This window comes from Oncorhynchus kisutch, linkage group LG26 (assembly GCF_002021735.2).
Source record: "Oncorhynchus kisutch isolate 150728-3 linkage group LG26, Okis_V2, whole genome shotgun sequence".
Taxonomy (NCBI): domain Eukaryota; kingdom Metazoa; phylum Chordata; class Actinopteri; order Salmoniformes; family Salmonidae; genus Oncorhynchus; species Oncorhynchus kisutch.
Genome location: NC_034199.2, coordinates 17,053,764 through 17,077,828, shown reverse-complemented (window position 1 = coordinate 17,077,828; position 24,065 = coordinate 17,053,764). Strand labels below are relative to the sequence as shown.

The 24,065-nt window shown below is 41.8% G+C and overlaps 1 protein-coding gene across 4 annotated transcripts; it reads right to left on the bottom strand.

Moving 5' to 3' along the window:
- Positions 1-311: 311 nt before the first annotated feature.
- On the bottom strand, positions 312-23,214 carry egfl6 (EGF-like-domain, multiple 6). 4 transcript variants are annotated; one of them, XM_031805415.1, is made up of 13 exons: positions 22,806-23,208; positions 18,348-18,454; positions 17,860-17,952; positions 16,682-16,801; positions 16,307-16,426; positions 15,717-15,851; positions 15,509-15,631; positions 12,440-12,508; positions 10,435-10,689; positions 6,054-6,131; positions 5,866-5,961; positions 5,356-5,618; positions 312-1,088 (listed from the first exon to the last, which is right to left on the bottom strand). In XM_031805415.1, the coding sequence occupies exons 1-13, from the start codon at positions 22,877-22,879 to the stop codon at positions 981-983; spliced, it is 1,641 nt and encodes a 546-aa protein (XP_031661275.1). In that variant the 5' UTR covers positions 22,880-23,208; the 3' UTR covers positions 312-980. The 4 variants fall into 4 exon arrangements, with proteins under 4 accessions (XP_031661275.1, XP_031661276.1, XP_031661277.1 ...); XM_031805416.1 differs by having other exon boundaries at positions 6,054-6,128; positions 22,806-23,204; XM_031805417.1 differs by lacking the exon at positions 12,440-12,508 and having other exon boundaries at positions 22,806-23,214.
- Positions 23,215-24,065: the final 851 nt, after the last annotated feature.

Here is a 24,065-nt window from a genome sequence, read left to right as displayed (position 1 = left end):
TGGAAACTACAACTCCCTACTACATCGCACAGTTCTAGTTTAATCTGATTTATCTGTAGAGAAACTGTGCATCTAGCTCACAGATTTTTTTTTAAAGAACTGGAATTCAAATAACTGAACCGACATCAATAATTAGTTGTTTAAAAACCTACAAATAACAGAAATGTTGGTTAATCGCTCACTAATATCTAGCAGTTATGACAGATCAAGCTTGGTGTGTGAGAGGTTGTGACCATTTTAGTATACATGGCCTCATAGACAAGCAGCTGGTGACCACAAGCAAAGACCATTAGAATGAAATATGGACAGAGTCCTTTATAAAAACATGTTTTATGTATTACGATATGAAAGCGCAATTTACAGCAGTTTATTCATTGTTACATACACATAATATGATCTTAAAAACCAAGTAACCTTCAAGTGAAGACTTCTTGATTAATCTAATATTCATATTTTGATTTCACATAACTACAAGTCTATATTGCAGCTACCTGCAGTATTTCACTATCACTTAAAAAATGAAAAAGCAACACAATTTTGTTGTTTTGTATAGACATGCCATATTCTCACATATAAAACACATGATATTTAATGTGAAAATAATTGAATAAAATGAAAAGTATTTGTGAACATTGAAATCCGCACTGTATATATATGTGTCGGATCATTTATTTGTGGACGTTACTCTTTGTCTTGGTGGCTCAAATTAAACAGAAAATGTCAAAAGCAGAGCCTTGGAAACGTGCAGAAATCCCTCCACATACCATTGCTCAAACCCTTATGCAACACTTTCCAATGTGGACAGCTGAACAATAATTGTTGCACATACAGTACAGAACAATACACCCTTAGTTTGGGATTATGAAGATGTGTGCTTGTTCTCTGAAAGGAGCAGACTAAAGGTAGAGACTTCTGCTCTGCCTCGGAGCTGTGTGTCAAACAAAGTGGACTGATTCTACAGTGTCACTGAGTTGAGCAGTTTAAAAGATGGCAGAGTCTTCCTCTTGACAGGAGCCTGAGGTCAGCACCACGTTGTCCAGCCCAATCTCTCCCCGAACGCCATTCCCACGCTCAGCTTCAAAGATGATCTGCAGGATGAGAGCAAAGATGTTGATGAGGTGTTTTGGAAATTGGGACTTGTGTAGTGTATCTTGTTTGCTTCGACAGTGGTCATATTGGCAAGTGTGGTGATTAAATGAACAACCTCTCTAAACATTGTGCTAGTAAATACAGGCAGTCATAGAACATACAGTGCATTGGTAAAGTATTCAGACCCCTTGACTTTTTGCACATTTTGTTACGTCACAGCCTTATTCTAAAATTTCTTGAATAGTTTTTTCCCTCATCAATCTCACACAATACACCATAGTGACAAAGCAGAAATATACAATCCAAAATATTACATTTGCAGTTGAAGTCAGAAGTTTACATACACTTAGGGTGGAGTCATTAAAACTCGTTTTTCAACCACTACACAAATTTCTTGTTAACGAACTATAGTTTTGGCAAGTCGGTCAATTCCAAAGGGTCAGAAGTTTACATACACTAAGTAGACTGTGCCTTTAAACAGCTTGGAACATTCCAGAAAATGATGTCATGACTTTAGAAGCTTCTGATAGGCTAATTGACATAATTTGAGTTAATTGGATGTGTACCTGTGGATCTATTTAAAGTCCTACCTTCAAACTCAGTGGCTCTTTGCTTGACACCATGAAAACACCATCCCAACCGTGAAGCACGGGGGTGGCAGCATCATGTTGTGGGGGTGCTTTGCTGCAGGAGGGACTAGTGCACTTCACAAAATTGATGGCCTCATGAGGTATGAAAATTGTGTGGATATATTGAAGCAACATATCAAGACATCAGTCAGGACGTTAAAGCTTGGTCGCAAATGGGTCTTCCAAATGGACAATGACCTCAAGCATACTTCCAAAGTTGTAGTATAATGACTTAATGACAACAAAGTCAAGGTATTGGAGTGGCCATCACAAAGACCTGACCTCAATCCTCTAGAAAATATGTGGGCAGAACTGAAAAAGTCTGTGCGAGCAAGGGGGCCTACAAACCTGACTCAGTTACACCAGCTCTGTCAGGAGGAATGGGCCAAAATTCACCCAACTTATTGTGGGAAGCTTGTGGAAGGCTACCCGAAATGATAGAACCAAATTAAATAATTAAAAGGCAATGCTACCAAATATTAATTGAGTGTATGTAAACTTCTGACCCACTGGGAATGTGATGAAAGAAATGAAAGCTGAAATAAATCATTCTCTCTTCTTTTATTTTAAGAATGTGAAATGTCAGAATAATAGGATGATCCTAACTGACCTAAGACAGGGACTTTTGACTAGGATTAAATGTCAGCAATGGTGAAAAACTGAGTTTAAATGTATTTGGATAAGGTGTATGTAAACTTACGACTTCCACTGTACATAAGTATTCAGACCCTTTACTCAGTACTTTGTTGAAGCACCTTTTGGCCGTGATTACAGCCTCAAATCTTCTTGGGTATGAGGCTACAAGCTTGGCACACCTGTATTTAGGGAGTTTATCCCGTTCTTCTCTGCAGATCCGCTCAAGCTCTGTCAGGTTGGATGGGGAGCGTTGCTGCACAGCTATTTTCAGGTCTCTCCAGAGATGTTCAATCAGGTTCAAGTTGTCTTGGCTGTGTACTTAGGGTTGTTGTCCTGTTGGAAGGTGAACCGGCTACCCCAGTCAGAGGTCCTGAGCAGGTTTTCATCAAAGATCTCTCGGTACTTTGCTCCATTCATCTTTCCCTCGATACTGACTAGTCTCCCAGTCCCCGCTGCTGAAAAACATCCCCACAGCATGATGCAGCCACCACCATTCTTCACTGTAGGGATGGTGCTAGGTTTCCTCCCAACGTGACGCTTGGCATTCAGGACAAAGAGTTCAATCTTGGTTTCATCAGACCAGAGAATCTTGTTTCTCATGGTCCTATAGTCTTTTAGGTGCCTTTTGGCAAACTCCAAGTGGGCTGTTGTGTCTTTTACTGAGGAGTGGCTTCCGTCTGACCACTGTACCATAAAGACCTGATTGGTGCAGAGATGGTTGTCCTTCTGGAAGGTTCTCCCATCTCCACAGAGGAACTCTGGAGCTCTGTCAGAGTGACCATTGGGTTCTTGGTCGTCTCCCTGACCAAGGACCTTCTCCACCGATTGCTCAGTTTGGCCGGGGGGCAGCTCTGGTTCCAAACTTCTTCCATTTAAGAAAGATGGAGGCCACTGTGTTCTTGGGGACCTTCTATGCTGACACAATCCTGTCTCAGAGGTCTACGGACCATTCCTGCAACCTCATGGCTTGGTTTTTGCTCTGACATGCACTGTCAACTGTGGGTTCCTAAATAGGCAGGTGTGTGCCTTTCCAAATCATGTCCAATCAATTGAATTTACCACAGGAGGTCTCCAATCAAGAACCATCTCAAGGATGATCAATGGAAACAAGCTGCACCTGAGCTCAATTTCGAATCTCATAGCAACGGGTCTGAATCCATACAGTACCAGTCAAAAGTTTGGAAACACCTACCCATTCAAGGGTTTTTCTTTATTTTTACCATTTTCTACATTGAAGAGTAATAGTGAAGACATCAAACCCATGAAATAACACATATGGAATCATGTAGTAACCCAAAAAAGTGTTAAACAAATCCAAATATATCTTATATTTTAGATTCTTCAAAGTAACCACCCTTTGCCTTGATGACAGCTTTGCATACTCTTGGCATTCTCTCAACCAACTTAATGAGGAATGCTTTTCCAACAGTCTTGAAGGAGTTCCCACATATGCTGAGCACTTGTTGGATGCTTTTCCTTCACTCTGTGGTCCAACTCATCTCAATTGGGTTGATGTTGGGTGATTGTTGAGGCCAGGTCATCTGATGCAGCACTCCATCCCTCTCCTTTGTAAAATAGCCCTTACACAGCCTGGAGGTGTGTTGGTCCATTGTCCTGTTGAAAAACGGATAGTCTCACTAAGCACAAACCAGATGGAATGGCGTATCGCTGCAGAATGCTGTAGTAGCCATGCTGGTTAAGTGTGCCTTGAATTCTAAATCATTCACAGAGTGTCACCACTAAAGCACCGTCACACCATCACACCTCCTACTCCATGCTTCACAGTGGGAACCACACACACAGAGATCATCCGTTCACCTTCTCTGCGTCTCACAAAGACATGGCGGTTGGAACCAAAAATCTCAAATTTGGATTGTTCAGACCAAATAACAGATTTCCACCGGTCTAATGTCCATTGCTCATGTTTCTTGGCCCATGCAAGTCTCTTCTTATTGGTGTCCTTTAGTAATGATTTCTTTGCAGCAATTTGACCATGAAGGCCTGATTCACGCAGTGTCCTCTGAACAGTTGATGTTGAGATGTGTCTGTTACTTGAACTCTGTGAAGCATTTATTTGGGCTGCAATCTGAGGTGCAGTTAACTCTAATGAACTTATCCTCTGCAGCAGAGGTAACTCTGAGTCTTCCTTTCCTGTGGCGGTCCTCATGAGAGCCAGTTTCATCATAGAGCTTGATGGTTTTTCCGGATTGACAGACCTTCATGTCTTAAAGTAACGACAGGCTGTTGTTTCTCTTTGCTTATTTGAGCTGTTCTTGCCATAATATGGACTTGGTCTTTTACCAAATAGGGCTATCTTCTGTATACCACCGCTACCTTGTCACAACACAACTGATTGGTTCCAATGCCTTAAGAAGGAAAGACATTCCACAAATGAACTTTTAACAACACAAACCTGTGAATTGAAATGCATTCTAGGTGACTACCTCATGAAGCAGTTTTTATTTATTTCTTTTTATTTAACCTGTATTTAACTAGGCAAGTTAGTTAAGAACAAATTCTTATTTACAAAGAGAGAATGAATGCCAAGAGTGTGCAAAGCTGTCATCAAGGCAAAGGGTGGCTACTTTGAAGAATCTCAAATATATATATACTTTTTTGGTTAGTACATGATTTCATGTGTTGTTTCATAGATTTTATGTCTTTCCTATTATTCTACAATCTTTAAAATAGTAAAAAATAAAGAAAAAACATTGAATAAGTAGGTGTGTCCAAACTTTTGACTGGTAGTGTATGTAAAATAGGTATTGCTGTTAATTTAAAATAAATTAGCAAAAATCCAAAAAACCTGTTTACAATTTGTCGTTATGGGGTATTGGGTGTAGATGAGGAAAACAATTAATTCAATCAATTTTAGAATATCGCTGTAACGTAAGAAGGGATCTGAATACTTTCTGAATGCACTGTACCATTATCTGCTGACATTGTCAGCATTCTATGTGTCCCTTATCACTCTAGGTGTTTGAATGGAATGGTAACTTACAGATTCCGGGGCCTGGTTCTTCCAGGCCACAGTGAGCAGTTCTGTCTGCCAGTCCTGGTCTTGGCTGCGGCTCTGCTCCCAGACCGGGTAGGCATTGTTGTTCAGCAGCACTCGCAGCGAGCCCACCTGTTTTCCAGTGACGCGGTAATTGAAGGTGAGGCAGAAGCTTCCCTGTTTGGCCCGGTCACTAAGGAGCAGCTTTAGCCTAGCCTGGTCCTTCTTCTCCCCCAGAAGACCTCTCATAGCCATGTAATACTCCATACCTGGGGGTTAGGGATCAGGGAGTGGACACAGGCTGATCAGTGATAGTCGTTAACGTATGACTAACAGCTATTTGGGAATGCATAGATTAAGCACAGCAAAGAGCCATTTCTGGAAGATAGATTCAGATGATCATGTGGATAATAAAATATTTACCTTATCGGTCATTGTATAAACCTATATGCATTTACATGGCAAATATAGGAGGCAGAAATACTATTAATGCGCCATTAGCATTATGATATGTACCGTTTTCATGGTAGGACACGCTCCAGTCGACATTGTCGTCCTTGTCCTGCACCCACTCACAAGCACCCTGATCAAAGTTGCAGTCCATGAAGAACTCTGGAAGGCACAGTCAGATGTCAACGATTCACAGTAATTAGAAAGGTATTATTTCTTACCCACCTTATGTCAACAACTAAACCAACGATTACCTTCCTGGGCTGGAGTTATTTCAATCTCTTTGACTTCTGTTGGAGGACCAAATACCGACTCAAAGTCCTCTGGATCTGCTTCGGGAAAGAGAGAACTCTGTTATAATATGGTCCATCAAATGTCAAGATAATGAAGTTCACTTCCACTGAAAGCACAAAAAGGCAAGACATAAGACAAGAGATATTGAAACAGGATATTAACCACCTTAATTAGTGTGTAGGTATAACCTTGTCTAAACAGTTATGAATGCTTAATATAGCTCTATCAAAACATGCCATTTCAGTTCCAAGCATTCTTCTGAAAATATGTGGTCCATGAAGACCATCCAGATGATTATGCTGTGGAAAGATTTCCCATCATAAAACAAAAGCCAGTCAGGGAAGTGGAAGCCTGCAAGTGGAAGCCTGCCCTGTTGACATTTAGGATATTATAACTGAAGCATCTTAAAGCTCTCCCAACAAACGTCCCCCTTCACTGAGTTGCTCTAGACAACCAGATGTACAGCGGCTTTGCTAATTGAACCTGCCCAGCCAGAGAGGGTTGGGGTTTGAGGGGATTTGAGGAGCTGATGACAGACTCTCTCTGTCAGGGAGTCAGGTCTGTTTGCTCAACAGCTGTTCTGGGGGATGATAATAAAAGGCTCAGAGCCTCTGCACCCCCCCCCCCCCCTCATAGTGAATGGGGAGTAGAGGCGCAGGGAGAGCTGTGTGTATCCCAAGGCGCTCACATGGCGGCAGAGTGGAATTCCTCCATGGAGCTGATGAATGTCTTGGGGCCTGTCTCCTCTTGCTATTTGAGTCATCCTGACGAAGGCTCAGGCTGCTGTCTCACTTGTTTCCTTAAAGAGATCAACATTAGCAGCGAAAGGCAGCCTTGTTACTGTCTCACTGAGAGGCATACCATCACGTGTGATCCTTTGCCCACACTCATCTTAAAAGGAAGAGCCAATAATAATAATAATCCTAGCTATCTAAACCAAATAGCTACAGAGGCAACTTATGTGCATGTGTGTTTTATCCCAAGAGCTACAAGCTCCACTGTCTTTGAGGCCATATGTTGTATCTGCACAGAAGAATCGATTTGGCATGAAAGGCATATTTCATTGCTTTGATGCATCCTGGCCTCATTATACTCATCTCTATGCTACAGTGTCTCCTCAGCAGTAGACGGCTCATAATAATGGCTGGAACAGAGTGAATGGAATGGCATCAATACCTGTGTTTGATGTATTTGAAACCATTACACCCATTCTGCTCCAGCAATTAACACCAGCTCGTCCTCCCCAATTAAGATGCCCCCAATCTCCTGTGTTCCTCATGATATGCTGGGGCGGCAGGGTAGCCCAGTGGTTAGAGCGTTGGACTAGTAACCGCAAGGTTGCGAGTTCAAATCCACAAGGTACAAATCTGTTGTCATTGAAAATAATAATTTGTTCTTAACTGACTTGCCTAGTTAAATACATTTAAAAAATATATATTTCTTTCCCACAAGTAAAATTAAATGACCTTCTCTCAAGGGTTTCTACTTGCTTTTCAACTTTCAGTTTCAGCCCATGGCCAGAGAAGGTTAGAGAAGTTATTCTGTTTGACAGTTTGACTGATGGCCTCAGTGCGTCCACCTCTTTCCCAGGCTTGGCTGTGTGGGATTGTCACACCGGTATTCAGCACAGCTGTTTTTCTGGCCTTAGTTTCCTTTCAATGGTCAATGGCAAATGGCAGGGGTGAAACAGAATACTCTTTCAAACACTACGACCAGATGTAGTTTATTATAGCAACCAACATGCGTAGAGCATGTACTGAACTATACGCAGCATTTAACACACAGCATTTAACACACAGCATTTAACCAGTGGTGGAAAAAGTACCAAGTTGTCATTCTTGAGTGAAAGTACATACCTTTATAGAAAGTTACTCAAGTGTCAGCCAGTAAAATACTACTTGAGTAAAAGTCTAAATGTATTCATTTTTAAATATACTTAAGTATCAAAAGTAAATGTAATTGCTAAAATATACTTAAGTATCAAAAGTAAAAATGTAAATCAATTCCTTATATTAAGTTAAGCAGATTGCTTAATACCATTTTCATGTTTTTAGAATTTATGGATAGTCAGGGGAACACTTATTTTCAAAACACTAATTTGTGTTTAGTGAGTCTGCCAAGCCAGAGGCAGTAGGGATGACCATGTGTTATCTTGATAAGTGCGTGAATTTTTCCATTTTCCTGTCCTGCTAATCATTCAAAATAAATATAAATACCCCCCAAAAAACTTAAGTAGTACTTTAAAGTATTTTTACTTAAGTACTTTACACTAATGCATTTAACAGTAACTTAGTTAAACTCCATGGTGAATATATTCACTCTCTGCTACATCTTATTTAGGGTTGATGGTAACACATAACACTGGAAGAGCTCTTCTAGCGTAAGCTAATGTGTTGTTGTCTTGTCTTCCAACCACATTGGCTATTTATACCTCACAGGATGTGTTGTATTTACAACATGTGAATCTAATATGTGAAAGAGGCCATTCTCTGCTTACCAGGGTTGGGCTCAATTAAACATTTTGGATTTGACTCCCATTCAACTCATGAGTTGAAATTCAAATTTAATTGGAAATACCCCACAGGATGTAGAATTAGGAAGTAGAATTTAAGTCAGTGCATTTCAAAGAAATTCCACTCAGCCATAGAACATGACCCTTTAACTGAATCTGACAGGTCACATTGCCAGATACCAAAGAATATATCACATTTCTCTAAAATCAATGTTCATATACTCCTTTAACTTTAGTGCTTAGAATAGCCAATTTTATTTCCACCAACCATTGCATTTATTTGGTTTCTTTTTAAAGGCATCTTGAGGGTTAAATTAATGCATTCATGTTGTATTTCCCTGATATTTAACAGAATTTAAGTGATTAATGAAATATAATTACTTAGAATATTTGCATACAGGTTTTGTTATGTTTTCCTTGAACATTCATTTCAACAGTTTCCCCAAAAATGATATGCACGTATATAACGACATGTTTAATGATTTACAGTATGTAGAATATTTATATTTGTGTAGACTATACCTATATACAGAATAGAAGAGGGATTGGAATTTTATTGAATTTCACTGAATTTAATTTTAAATTCAAAATGTACTACTTCAATTCAAATTCAAGAATTGAACTAGAATTTGAGGCATTCTCAATTGAATTTAAGCCCAACCCTGCTGCTTACTGAGAATTAGCTTTTCAATCTTAGCCATAGACCTACTCAGTGCCCAGAACATGAAGCAACAGGCTGAATCCTGACACACACTCAGGTCCAGGGCTTAGAACTGACCTTTTATTGTGGAATGGTAATCCTCAAGCTTACACTGCCTGACAGACTGACATCACATTGCAGCTTTGAGATGTCTTAAACAAGGTTAGAGTCAGAAGGGACTCAATCCATACGTTTAGTCCAGCTAACCGTGGATCTTTAAAGGAACCCAAAGCACTCCCCAGTCCTTGCTGTCTCTGAATAAAACTGTCAAGTGACAGTGGACCATCTGACTCCTATAGATAAAAATAAAAGCTCAGATGTTGTTTATACAGTACATAGTTTCCTAGACATGTGTGCATGCATATGTGTGTATATCAAGTAGAACTGTGTTTGATAAGCGACATAGATTTGATTGTATACCTCAGGTTTACGTCAAAGACACCTAATAAATAGAACCCTTCATTTTAACAACGTTGATGAGTTTAACTCCCTGGCAGTTGACAAGAGATACATAGGACAGAGAGATAAGACTTCCTTCAAGCAAGGCCAAGAAACCTGAGGCCAGCCGGCCAGAGAAATGTAGAGTCAGGTTTGGAAGGGGGGGGGGGCTGTAATTAGGCCAGACCTTAGACTCCATAAATTCCCCCTGTCTTGAGACATCTGTAAAAGATGCCCAGAGAGGATATACTGTGGGTCTCTGTGAAGGCATGGGGGTAGCTAATAGAAAGAGTAGACAGATGGGCAGCAGGGTCATAGGGTCATTGTAGGCTACACTAACCCTCACAGAACAGAGCATAGAGCAAAGACCCTGTGATCTAACCTAACTTTGACTGGTAGAGATGTGTTTGAGAGCATCCTGTTTAGTGTTCTATGCGGCCATAGAACATGTGTAACCCTAAATATAACTGAGTGAAAAGAAGAGTATACATCACAAAGTTCTTGCCATTCCTATTTAGGTGACGCAACTGGGGACAGTGTTTCTGAGTAACTATGAGTGCTACACACCACCACAGCAGTAATGGTGTGTGAAAATCCATATGATCAGTGTTGGTGTAATCAGATTTGGGACCACCCACGATGGAAATAAATAGGGGGATTAGTGGGGAGGAGTTGGGGAAATTAGGCTTACTGAAAACATCTCCTCTTGGATTGAGTTGGTTGTCCACATCTGCCTCCTCTTCCTCCTCTTCCTCCTCCCCTACATTAGTGAAGTCCACCTGGCCCACCTTCTCTGAGCCACCGATGTAGGTCTCGCCATCGTAGTCGAAGGGCTGCATGCGTATCTGAGGGGGGACGGTCACCTGGGGCTCGGGGATGACGTTCTTGATCTGCTCGTTGTCCAGCTTTCCTGGCAGTCTGGGCCTCACTGGGGAGTCTGGGATAGCTGCAGGAAGAAGAACCAGGTCAGACCTCTGGAACTACAATCACAGGTGGAATCTGATGCAGTTATACCAGAGTTTAGGCATAAATCCTGTGTTTATACAGCCATTATAGTTTATAAAGCCATTATAGTTTTTAAAGCCAAAACATGTCAGAGAGTATGTCATGGGAATTTTTCTTAATGACTTACCTTGCTGTCTTTATATAATATTATTATTTATTTTTCATTGGCCCACCCACCAATGAATGGACAAAAATAAATGTTTTTACATCTTTTAATGAATAATTCATCTATTGATTCTATCTCTTTGCAGCTAAATCTGCAGAGCTGAGATGGTTGTATTCCCCTTACACATAACATTCTGTTGGTGGCAAGAATTTTGTATAATAATTTAAATAGAAAAACTCTTAAGTTTTGAATCAAGCGTTGTTTTGTATTTAAATTCATAAACTATGATATGGAATCGGCACATCGAAATTTGCAACCTCTATGGCACTGATGTCAACATTTTGGTCTGTAAATGAAACTGGTTTATTTTTCTATTCATGACAATTTTTTTGTGTGCCAATGTTTGTCTTTAATAAAGGGCAGACAAACAAGTTCCCCTTCCACTAACCTTCTCCATTTTTGCTGTAATGCTGCAATCAGTTGGTTGTAAGTTTGGATAGAACAAACATTTCCAAATATTTTTGTTAGCTGCACATGTGACATAACTCCACTTTTCCTATTCATAATATAATTAACAAAGATAATTTAAAAAAGGCGATATTTTGAAAAAGGTTCAATTTTCAGGCCATTTTTTAACAAGGGGTGAGACATTCTTACCAAGGGGTGAGCCATTCTTACTAATCTCCTGCAGAACCAGTTCAGGTGTATGTATAACTTTTTTTCTGACATGCTTTAAGTGAGGTTTAATGCTGTAATATTGAATAATTTTAACCCCCCGAAACTCATATTCATTATATACAGTGCCTTGCGAAAGTATTCGGCCCCCTTGAACTTTGCGACCTTTTGCCACATTTCAGGCTTCAAACATAAAGATATAAAACTGTATTTTTTTGTGAAGAATCAACAACAAGTGGGACACAATCATGAAGTGGAACGACATTTATTGGATATTTCAAACTTTTTTAACAAATCAAAAACTGAAAAATTGGGCGTGCAGAATTATTCAGCCCCCTTAAGTTAATACTTTGTAGCACCACCTTTTGCTGCGATTACAGCTGTAAGTCGCTTGGGGTATGTCTCTATCAGTTTTGCACATCGAGAGACTGAAATTTAAGCATGTTAAAGTATTGTTTTTGCTCGCATAATTTATAAAACCAATAGCTCGGCGTAACCCTAAGTAAATTGGTAAGCTGGGATATGACTAAAGAATTAATTAGACTTACCTTGTTCATTGAAATACATGTGTTTATTTTGTGTAAACATGTTGTCATAGACATGAAAGATGAGCACATAGAGTAGGACAACAGACAGGAATATCACACTCCATGCATGGGAAGCATGACAGCCAGCTTCAGCCATATACTGTATGTACTTGCAAAGTCTAAAATGGTTTCATGCTGACTTCTACATGGCAGATGAAGCTGTGTGTGGTGCGAATAGGATGTAGCCAGCCTTGAGCCATGAGAGAGGGAAGGAAGGGGGAGTTCACAAAGCAGTGGTAGGTAGGAGGGGGGTGGGGGACGCTGCAGGGCGAGGTGCGAACAGAGGAAGTGGAAAGCCTTGTTGCATTCCATACACATCTCACCATTGAGGAAATTATCATCTGCACTGCCTTTGTCTCCCTGGTCCCACGAGCTTTGATAAAAGGGTTTGACTACAAAAACATAAAGGCATCTTTGTTTACACAAAGCCATGGCGCACCTATCATGTCACCTAGGCTACATCAGCTAGTGCCAACTGCCTGGTTCAGAGAGTGCACTGTGGCCCCTCTGCGACAGACAGACAGACAGACAGACAGACAGACAGACAGACAGACAGACAGACAGACAGACAGACAGACAGACAGACAGACAGACAGACAGACAGACAGACAGACAGACAGACAGACAGACAGACAGACAGACAGACAGACAAGACAGACAGACAGACAGACAGACAGACCAGACAGACAGACAGACAGACGACAGACAGACAGACAGACAGACAGACAGACAGACAGACAGACAGACAGACAGACAGACAGACAGACAGACAGACAGACAGACAGACAGACAGACAGACAGACAGACAGACAGACAGACAGACAGACAGACAGACAGACGACAGACAGACAGACAGACAGACAGACAGACAGACAGACAGACAGACAGCAGGACAGACAGACAGACAGACAGACAGACAGACAGACAGACAGACAGCAGACAAGACAGACAGACAGACAGACAGACAGACAGACAGACAGACAGACAGACAGACAGACAGACAGACAGACAGACAGGACAGACAGACAGACAGACAGACAGACAGACAGACAGACAGACAGACAGACAGACAGACAGACAGACAGACAGACAGACAGACAGACAGACAGACAGACAGACAGACAGACAGACAGACAGACAGACAGACAGACAGACAGACAGACAGACAGACAGACAGACAGACAGACAGACAGACAGACAGACAGACAGACAGACAGACAGACAGACAGACAGACAGACAGACAGACAGACAGACAGACAGACAGACAGACAGACAGACAGACAGACAGACAGACAGACAGACAGACAGACAGACAGACAGACAGACAGACAGACAGACAGACAGACAGACAGACAGACAGACAGACAGACAGACAGACAGACAGACAGACAGACAGACAGACAGACAGACAGACAGACAGACAGACAGACAGACAGACAGACAGACAGACAGACAGACAGACAGACAGACAGAACAGACAGACAGACATGCCTCTCCTTTCCTCTGTCCTGGGTTCGGTAGAACAGCAGATATTTACACAGGTGTAATTTGAATCAGGGGCTCTCCCTGAGTAACATCTGTAGAGTGCAGGGGTTGTCTGAAAACAGGAAACTGGCTTTGGCAGTGCTGATGTTTTAAGAGCACAGTTAAAATATGCTATAGTGAAATAACTGTCTGAGAGACTTTTCACTCTTGTATCGGATATAAAAGCTGAATATACAGTTGAAGTCGGAAGTTTACATACCCACCCACCAGGTTGTAGGCATTAAAACACATTTTTCAACCACTCCACAAATTTCTTGTTAACAAACTATAGTTTTGGCAAGTCGGTTAGGCTACTTTGTGCATGACACAAGTTATTTTTCCAACAATTGTTTACAGACAGATTATTTCACTTATAATTCACTGTATGACAATTTCAGTGGGTCAGAAGTTTACATACACTAAGTTGAGTGTGCATTTAAACAGCTTGGAAAATTCCAGAAAATTATGTCATGGCTTTAGAAGCTTCTGATAGGCTAATTGACATAATTTTAGTCAATTGGAGGTGAACCTTTGGATGTATTTCAAGGCCTACCTTCAAACGCAGTGCCTCTTTGCTTGACATCATGGGGAAATCAAAAGAAATCAGCCAAGACCTCAGAAAAAAAATGGTACACCTCCACAAGTCTGGTTCATCCTTGGGAGTAATTTCCAAATACCTGAAGGTACCACGTTCATCTGTACAAGCAATGGTACGCAAGTATGAACACCATGGGACCACGCAGCCGTCATACCGGTCAGGAAGGAGACACGTTCTGGCTCCTAGAGATGAACGTACTTTGGTGCGAAAAGTGCAAATCAATCCCAGAACAACAGCAAAGGACCTTGTGAAGATGCTGGAGGAAACAGGTACAAAAGTATCTATATCCACAGTAAAACGAGTCCTATATTGAGATAACCTGGAAGGCCGCTCAGCAAGGAAGAAGCCACTGCTCCAAAGCCGCCATAAAAAAGCCAGACGACAGTTTGCAACTGCACACGGAGAAATGTCCTCTGGTCTGATGAAACAAAAATAGAACTGTTCGGCCATAATGACCATCATTTTGTTTGAAGGAAAAGGGGGATGCTTGCAACCCAAAGAACACCATCCAAACCGTGAAGAACGGGGGTGGCAGCATCATGTTGTGCTTTGCTGCTGGAGGGACTGGTGCACTTCACAAAATAGATGGCATCAGGAAAATTATGTGGATACATTGAAGCAACATCTCAAGACATCAGTCAGGAAGTTAAAGCTTGGTCACAAATGGGTCTTCCAAATGGACAATGACCCCAAGCATACATCCAAAGTTGTGGCAAAGTGGTTTAATGACAACAAAGTCAAGGTATTGGAGTGGCCATCACAAAGCCCTGACCTCAATCCCATTGAAAATGTGTGGGCAGAACTGAGAAAGCGTGTGTGACTCAGTTACACCAGCTCTGTCAGGAGGAATGGGCCAAAATTCACCCAACTTATTGTGGGAAGCTTGTGGAAGGCTACCGGAAACGTTTGACCCAAGTTAAACAATTTAAAAGGCAATGCTACCAAATACTAATTGAGTGTATGTAAACTTCTGACCCACTGGGAATGTGATGAAAGAAATTAAAGCTGAAATAAATCATTCTCTCTTCTATTATTCTGACATTTCACATTCTTAAAATAAAGTGGTGATCCTAACTGACCCAAGACAGGGAATTATTAAAAGGATTAAATGTCAGGAGTTTTGAAAAACTGAGTTTAAATGTATTTGGCTTAGGTGTATGTAAGCTTCCGATTGTGGCCCCCTTGCACATCAACAACTTTTCTATCAAATGTTTTTTACTCTAAGAATGTTCTGATGATTGATGAATAGTAAATCTGTTCAGGTCTCACCAGAGCATTCGAAGCCACTGCCACGGAAGCCTTGCTTGCACTTGCACTTGTAGGATCCCTGAGTGTTCAGACAGACTGCATGGTGGCTGCACTTGTGTGTGTTCGCCGCACACTCGTCATTGTCTGAAAAATACATTTACTGATCTGATATCTCCTCACAGATTGTTTTAAAGTAAATTGTTGCATGTGAAATGATTGTATACCTTACCTACACAGTCATATTTCCCACTAACATATGTCAGATCGTAGCCATTCTGGCACTTGCAGTAGTAGCTACCAAATGTGTTGACACACTGTCTGTTGTATGGGCACAGGTTCATCCCAGTTACACATTCATCAATATCTAGGCATAAGGAAGGAAGATAGGGAGGAAGACAGACAGATTTGAATAAACATGGAATGACCAGGTTCTGTTTTCTACATTGAAGCATAGGGTTAAATATTTGGATCAATGTCAACCATCCCTGACTGACACTTTAGTTTAGCACCACAATGGGACAATGGCTCCCAATCCACACAAGTAGTTTTGTGGGAAGAAACACTACCCCATTTTGTCCAACCGGCTGCTACAGATGATTAAGTTCTTATGTGAGAAGCCTTGAGATGGAGCAGGAATGTGAAACCACACAATGGAGGCTTCACAGAGCTTTACAAAGCTCCAACATGTTGACCCCTTCTGATTGTGTTCAGTAGCTGCTAATCTATGAGGTGGAGTGGTCCAGTGAGAACCAGCATGAACTCCTCATGAAGTGATATACTGTAGTGTCAGGGTTGGTTGTCCAAGGTGGTGGTACTCACCCACGCAGGTCCTCTCGTCCGGCCCCAGCTGCAGACCTGCAGACGGGCAGAGACAACGGATCTCCCCCTGTACCTCCTCACAGCCATACTGACAGTGGGCCAGGGAGCACGTCCTGGAGTCTATATACACACACACACACACACACACACACACACACACACACACACACACACACACACACACACACACACACACACACACACACACACACACACACACACACACACACACACACACACACACACACACACACACACACACACACACAGACACAGAAAAGATAACTTCTTAAACAGTACTGGTACAGTATAAAACTAACACCATTTTTTGAGTGAATAGAAGCAGGTAAAGTAGGGGTTACAGTGCCCACTCACTGGTACAGGAGCCATCAGGCATTAGGGTGTAGCCGTTGAGGCAGTAGCACATGTAGCTGCCATGGGTGTTCATGCAGCGATGCTCACAGGGACGGGGCTTCAGGCCACACTCATTCAGATCTGGACAGAGAGACAGACAGTCGTCCTCAGTTATGTACTTCAGGGATATTTATGGCCATACTATATTAGTTTGTAATCAGAAATAATGCACCTGTGGCTTCTATAAGTCTATGTTGGCTTCACCAGAGACATCAAACTTGAATATTGTCCCATGGACATCATATCTTATGTGGTCCCAGGGGTAACATATTGAATACATTTTAGGTTTCTCCAGATTAAGTATTCTATATAGCAGAAAATGAATAGTTTGGTATTGAAATATTGAGGCATCTTTAAAAGGTATCAACAGGATGATCAAGTGATTTACAGTGCCTTGCGAAAGTATTCACCCGCCTTGGCATTTTCCTATTTTGTTGCCTTACAACCTGGAATTAAAATATATTTTTTGGGGAGGTTTGTATCATTTGATTTACACAACATTCGTACCACTTTAAAGAAGTAAAATATTTTTGTGGAACAAACAAGAAATAACACCAAAAAAACGTGAGCGTGCATAACTATTCACCCCCCCCCCCCGTCCATTTTTTATTATTATAACCCAACCCTGATCTGTACTTCTCCACAACTTTTTGCTTGGTTGTGCCCCTTGCTTAATGGTGTTGCAGCCTTTCAGAACAGGTGTATATCTACCGAGATCATGTGACAGATCATGTGACACTTAGATTTGACACAGGTGGACTTTATTTAATTAATTATATGACTTCTGAAGGTAATTGGTTGCACCAGATCTTATTTAGGGGCTTTATAGCACATATGCACACACCACTTTTCCATTTTTGAAACAAGTTATATTTTTAATTTCACTTCTCCATTTTGGACTAGTTTGTGTATGTCCATTACGTTACATAAAAAATTTAAAATACAGGTTGTAATGCAACAAAATAGGAAAAATGCCAAGGGGGTGAATACTTTTGCAAGCCACTGTATCAGGGGCTTGTGAAGTAGAGAGGGATAACTACAAATCTGAGCTGCAAGTTGATCTCCATAAAGAGACCACTTTGGCTCACATTTCTCTGACCTTTGACCCTCATTCTATTGACTCTAGTAACCCCACTGACCTTGATTGCACGTCTTTCCGGTGTATCCCTGGTAACACTTGCATTTGTTGGGGCCAACACACTCTCCGTGCTTGCAGCCATGTTCACACTGAGCTGGTAAAGCATTCAAGGAGAGAAATACCACCAGCGGCAATAAGAGGAGTTATGCAGGTTCACTGAGGTTCAAACATGCCAGTTTTACTATCCCAGAGGTAATTTAGTCCATATTTCTTCTGGTGCAAGAAAATACCCAGCCACAAAGAATAACACATGTGAAAACCCATTATTGTGGAGAATAATTTGAGTTCCTAAACTTGAGGTTTCCATTCATTGAATATCTATTTACAGTATACAATATTTTCATTCAACGAAACAAAGAAAAAGTTAAATTGATGAGCAGAGCTATACAAATACATTTCTATTCACCATACAAACAAGCAACATGACAAGGTCAAATACAGTACATTTTGACTAAACGTAATCACAGCTTGTTTTGTTGAGATGCTTACCTTCACATTGTCCTTTGCTGTTCTTTTTCCAGCCATAGCAACACTCTAGTCTCCTGCCAAAGCGACATACACCTGGTTGGCCACCGGCGGGGACTTGTCTGCGGTGCCTGTGCACATAAAGGACAGGGGAAATAGGTGAGACACAGCTCTACCCTGTTAGATCTTTGGTTCCATTCCTTGAGGGACAGTTGAATCATGATCATAACTTGATAATGGATTGCAGAATAAAAACAAATACCCAAATAAACACAACTTGCAGTAAATATGCATCAAATAGAGAAGAGAATTGGATCACTAAATTTGTGTACCCCCCCCCAGAGACAAACAACCCTAAACAGGTACTCCAAAGCACCCCAAACAACCCCAGGTGCCCCAAAATATACCAAGCAACCTCAAACAACCCCAAACAGGTACCTGAAAGTACCACCAACGTTTATAGATCTGACCCAGGAGAATGCAGTGAAAATATAGGTGGGAATTAGATAGTTGCGAGAATTTAAGCGTAAATGCATATTTTTTATATTATTTACAGTATACATATTATCTTTGACAGATTCCCTGAGGCTCAAATGTTGATCAATAAGGCTTTTTGTCATTTCAAGTGCATTGTCCAATAAAATATAATGCACAGGCTTCATCCAGACAATGCTTGCCTTATTTATTTTAAAAAGTTTAGATAAGGTGCCACACGAGGCCCCCCCAGGGGTGTGTGTTTAGTCCCCTTCTGTACTCCCTGTTCAGACACGACTGTGTGACCACGTAGACTCGAACACCATCATCAGGTTTACTGACGACATGGCGGTGGTAAGCCGGTTCATCAACAGCGATTAGACAGCCTACAGGGAGAAGGTCAGTAACCTGGCGATGTACCTAAGATACCTTTTTGTGGTACTTTTGGGTACCTGTTTGTTTTTTTGGGGTGGGGTACAGGTTTTTGGGGTACAGGTTTGGGGTCCTTTGGGTTACATGTTTGGACTTGTTTGGCATACTTTGGGGTACCTGTTTGGAGTTGATTTGGGTTACTTTGGGCAGTGTTTTAGTCACTAAACCTCGAGTCAGAGTTGAGTCCCAAGTCCATTGTGCTCAAGTCCGAATCGAGTCACGAGTCCCTATGGCTAAGTCCGAGTCGAGTCCAAGTCAGAGTCACCAATGGTGGAGTCACGAGTTGGGGTACTTTGTGGTACCTGTTTGGGGTTGATTGGGGTGATTAGTACAGTGCATTGTAAAAGTATTCATCCCACTTCGCGTTTTTCCAATTTTCTTGCATTACAACCTGTAATTTTAATGCATTTCTATTTGGATTTCATGTAATGGACATACACAAAATAGTCCAAATTGGTGAAGTGAAATGAAAAAAATATATAACTTGTTTCAAATAATTCAAAAAAATAAAAACTGAAAAGTGGTGCGCGTATATGTATTCACTCCCTTTGCCATGAAGCCCTTAAATAAGATCTGGTGCAACCAATTACCTTCAGAAGTCACATAATAAGTTAAATAAAGTCCACCAGTGTGCAATCTAAGCATCACATGATCTCAGTAGATATACACCTGTTCTGAAAGGCCCCAGAGTCTGCAACACCACTAAGCAAGGGGCACCACCAAGTAAGCGGCACCATGAAGACCAAGGTGCTCTCCAAACAGGTCAGGGACAAAGTTGTGGCGAAGTACAGATCAGGGTTGGGTTATAAAAACAATATCAGAAACTTTCAACATCCCACGAAGCATCATTAAATCCGTTATTAAAAAATAGAAAGAAAATGGCACCATAACAAACCTGCCAAGAGAGGGCCCCCCACCAAAACCCACAGACCAGGCAAGGAGGGCATTAATCAGAGGCAACAAAGAGACCAAAGATAACCCTGAAAGAGCTGCAAAGCTCCACAGTGGAAATTGGAGTATCTGTCCGTAGGACCAATTTTAGCCGTACACTCCACAGAGCTGGGCTTTATGGAAGAGTGGCCAGAAAAAAGCCATTGCTTAAGGAAAAAAATAAGCAAACACGTTTGGTGTTCGCCAAAAGGCATGTGGGAGACTCCCCAAACATATGGAAGAGGGAACTCTGGTCAGATGAGACTAAAATTTTGCTTTTTTGCTTAAAAAAAGCAAACCCACCACCTCGAGAACACCATAGTGGCAGTATCATGATGTGGGGATGTTTTTCCATTGGCAGGGACTAGGAACATGGTCAGAGTTGAAGGATGGCACTAAATACAGGAAATTCTTGAGGGAAACCTGTTTCAGTGTTCCAGAGATTTGAGACTGGGACGGAGGTTCACCTTCCAGCAGGAAAATGAAGCTAAGAATACTGCTAAAGCAACACTTGAGTGGTTTAAGGGGAAACATTTAAATGTCTTGGAATGGCCTAGTCAAAGCCCAGACCTCAATCCAATTGAGAATCTGTGGTATGACTTAAGTATTGCTGTACGCCAGCGGAACCCATCCAACTTGAAGGAGCTGGAGTAGTTTTGCTTTGAAGAATGGGCAACAATCCCAGTGGCTAGATGTGCCAAGCTTATAGAGACATATAGAGACTTGCAGCTGTAATTGCTGCAAAAGGTGTCTCTGCAAAGTATTGACTTTGGGGGGGTGAAAAGTTTTGCATGCTCAAGTTCTGTTTTTTTGTCTTATTTCTTGTTTGTTTCACAATAAAAATATTTGCATCTTCAAAGTGGTAGGCATGTTGTGTAAATCAAATTATTCAACCCCCCCAAAAAATCTATTTTAATTCCCGGTTGTAAGGCAACAAAATCGGGAAATGCCAAGGGGGTGAATACTTTCGCAAGCCACTGTAGGACACATCCCCCGGCTACTTTTTGGTGACATTTGACTTCAACATGTTGTCTAATATAGGCATCTCAAATGCATCTTTGCAGACACCCCAGCTAATTGTGGCCCTAATAGCACCGTGGCAGTGGTTTGGCAAACTAACAGGCCAAATCAAATCCCCCCCGGCTCCCTCCTATAGGAAGAAAAAGGGGGCTCTCTATGGAGAGCAGACAGCCTGACAGGATGTAGGTTACAGATTGGGAAAAGAGCATGTTATACTCTCTACTTACACTTAATCAGTCACTCCTTAAAGTCCTTACAGAGTTTCATGAATAACTCAAGCAGGAACCTATTCCCTCCATTTTCATGACCCTCATCTGATTACACTTAAAGTGACCGTCATCAAGTCAGCACTTTGGAAATGAATGATATGCATAGTGATTGAATTGCACATATATTTTTACTGTAAATGAAATTGGGATGGGATGTCAATCTGCTGCTTCCCCTGTCATTGCTGGAAGTGTAAGGATCATAAAATAACTTTGACTTTTGAAGCACACACCTGGCTGGGGAAAACTTCTGATCTGAGGAGCCCTCTAACCTCTAGCCCAGTGCCAAACTCAAATGGCCCAGATATTTGGCATTCTGGTGTTCCCCTCATGGCTTCCTAAAAACAGCCCTGGCTCAAGGGGACTGGAAGAATCTGAGACCTGGTAGAAATCAACCAGAATAGCCTACAGGAGGAGAGGGCTAGGGGCCCCTAAGTGTGACAGGTGTCCTTCGGTGATTAACAGTGCCATGAGCAACATTTAGCTAACACAGCCCCCATACCTCACACAGTCCCTGGCCAAGGCGCAGACAGCCTGAGAGTGAGGGCATGCATTGCACCAAAACACCACTTTTCCCATTATTACATATTGAAACCAACTGACATGCCTGTGATTGTCATTAGCTAAACTGAGTCACCCTGGATAAAAGTGGCTGCTAAATTACTAAAATGAGCATGTCACGTCTCATTAGTTAAAATTAGGATCAGGCTACTGGTAATGGCAGTTCAATAAGAGGCGACTTCTACTTGAGCAATAAGGCACGAGGGGGTGTGGTATATGGCCAATATACCATGGCTAAGGGCTGTTCTTATGCACAACACAACGCGAAGTGCCTGGATAACTCCCTCAGCCATGGTATATTGGACATATACCACAAACCCCAGAGGGACCTTTTTGCTATTATTAACGGGTTACCAATGTAATTAGAGCAGTAAAAATACATGTTTTGTCATACCCGTGGTGTACGGTCTGATGTACCACGGCTGTCAGCCAATCAGCATTCAGGGCTCGAACCACCCAGTTTATAATACTGTATAAGTAATGGAATATAATGCATTTACAACACTTAAAACACACAGCTGTGTCTGCTAGTAGCTGCTAGGAGTGTTAGCTAGGGATGTGACAATTGCTTTTGCAGTGCTGTTCCCTTGACCCTGCAGTGGAATGTCCATACTGAATGCTCTACTATCCAGATTAATCATACCAATAAACACTGAGCTTTACACCTGCTGCAGGCATCAGAGTGAACAGATACAATGACAGCAGCATGAACTATATTATACTGTATGAACATTTATATCTCTCTGACAATCGTTTCCTACAGCAGCACATAGGATTGATTGATTGATTGCTCACTTACCTGTTGGCGTCTGCACTTCCAGAGGAAACATAGAACAGGAAGAAGAGTGCACCGATCCAGCTGAGAGTCTGCATGTTTTTCACAGGGTACAGCTCACGTTCTCTCACTATCTCTCTCTGTGTTTCTCACAGAAGCTCTCACTCACTCTGTTTCTTGCGCGGTGGTGCTCTGCTCCTCCCAAGGGCTTGCTATTGCTCCATGCACTAACACAGGGGTCCCAGCCCAAGTCCCAATTGAGTCTAGTGTTTCCCCACCACACACACACTCCCCTCTAGTAAGTAGACTTTTCTCTCTCTCTATTCCTCTCTCACTCTTTTTCACTCTCCTGATAGAAGCCTCTGTGATATGTATCCTCCTCTTCCTTCTCTCTTCTCCCTCTGATTCCTCTTCTACCACTCTCTCTCTCCCACTCTCTCCCCTACTCTCTTTCTTTCTCTCTCTCTGCTGAAATTCCAGAGGTAGGTTTTCATTACAATGAGTGACACTGGGGTATGAGCATGGTAAGGAGTCTGGAGTGGTATAGGGGACGGGAAAAGGAGTGGAAGGGGGTCAGCCTGTAAGTTGGAGGGTGCACCAGACATCTATACTGGTAAACCCAATCCAGGGACATGTGATTGATGATAGTTTTCCTGCAATATTTAACCAGCAGGGACAGATATGTGATCACCTTTGCGACTTTACTTGAAGTACATAAGGAAGTGTAGTATTAAATACCAGATATATGTACAGGAGGTATGTGAACTTCACCTATATACTTGCCCTGACCTAGTGTTAAAAACAGTGTTTATCTTTTGCTTCATGATGATACAATTCCTATCTTGCATGTTTCATCGATCTTGGCTCTTGATGCCATGCCTTGCTCTGACATTGTCCTGGTTGGTAATTAGCTGGATCTCCTGTGTTAATTGCAGGGCCCAATCGTGACCAGGCCTGTTATTAGGAGCTGCACGGTCCTTTGATGTCCTGCTCATGACCAGCACCCATAAAGCCCTACTCTCACACATGCTAATACCAAGTTCAAGCGAAGCTAATCTCAAGTCATGAAAGCCCTTAATGAGTTAGCATACTTTCAAAGTGAACTCTAACATCTGGTCTAGATCTGGCTATGCCCCCAGTATACACAACAGACAATAGTGTTGTGGGAATGTTTGGGTGTCAGGTTTTGCTTTAAATTCAGTGAAACATGGCAATGTGCTATTACCCTTTCCTATTGGATGTCTATGATCCAATTGCTTAAGTTTACATGGACTTTTGCAACAC

Coding starts and splice junctions, on each gene's coding strand:
- egfl6 (XM_031805415.1), bottom strand. CDS start 22,879: ATGCAGACTCTCAGCTGGATCGGTGCACTCTTCTTCCTGTTCTATGTT. Junction 16,802..17,859: donor CGGAAAGACGTGCAATCAAG/GTCAGTGGGGTT, acceptor CTCTCTGTCCAG/ATCTGAATGAGTGTGGCCTG. Junction 5,619..5,865: donor CGTGTCCTACCATGAAAACG/GTACATATCATA, acceptor CCTAACCCCCAG/GTATGGAGTATTACATGGCT.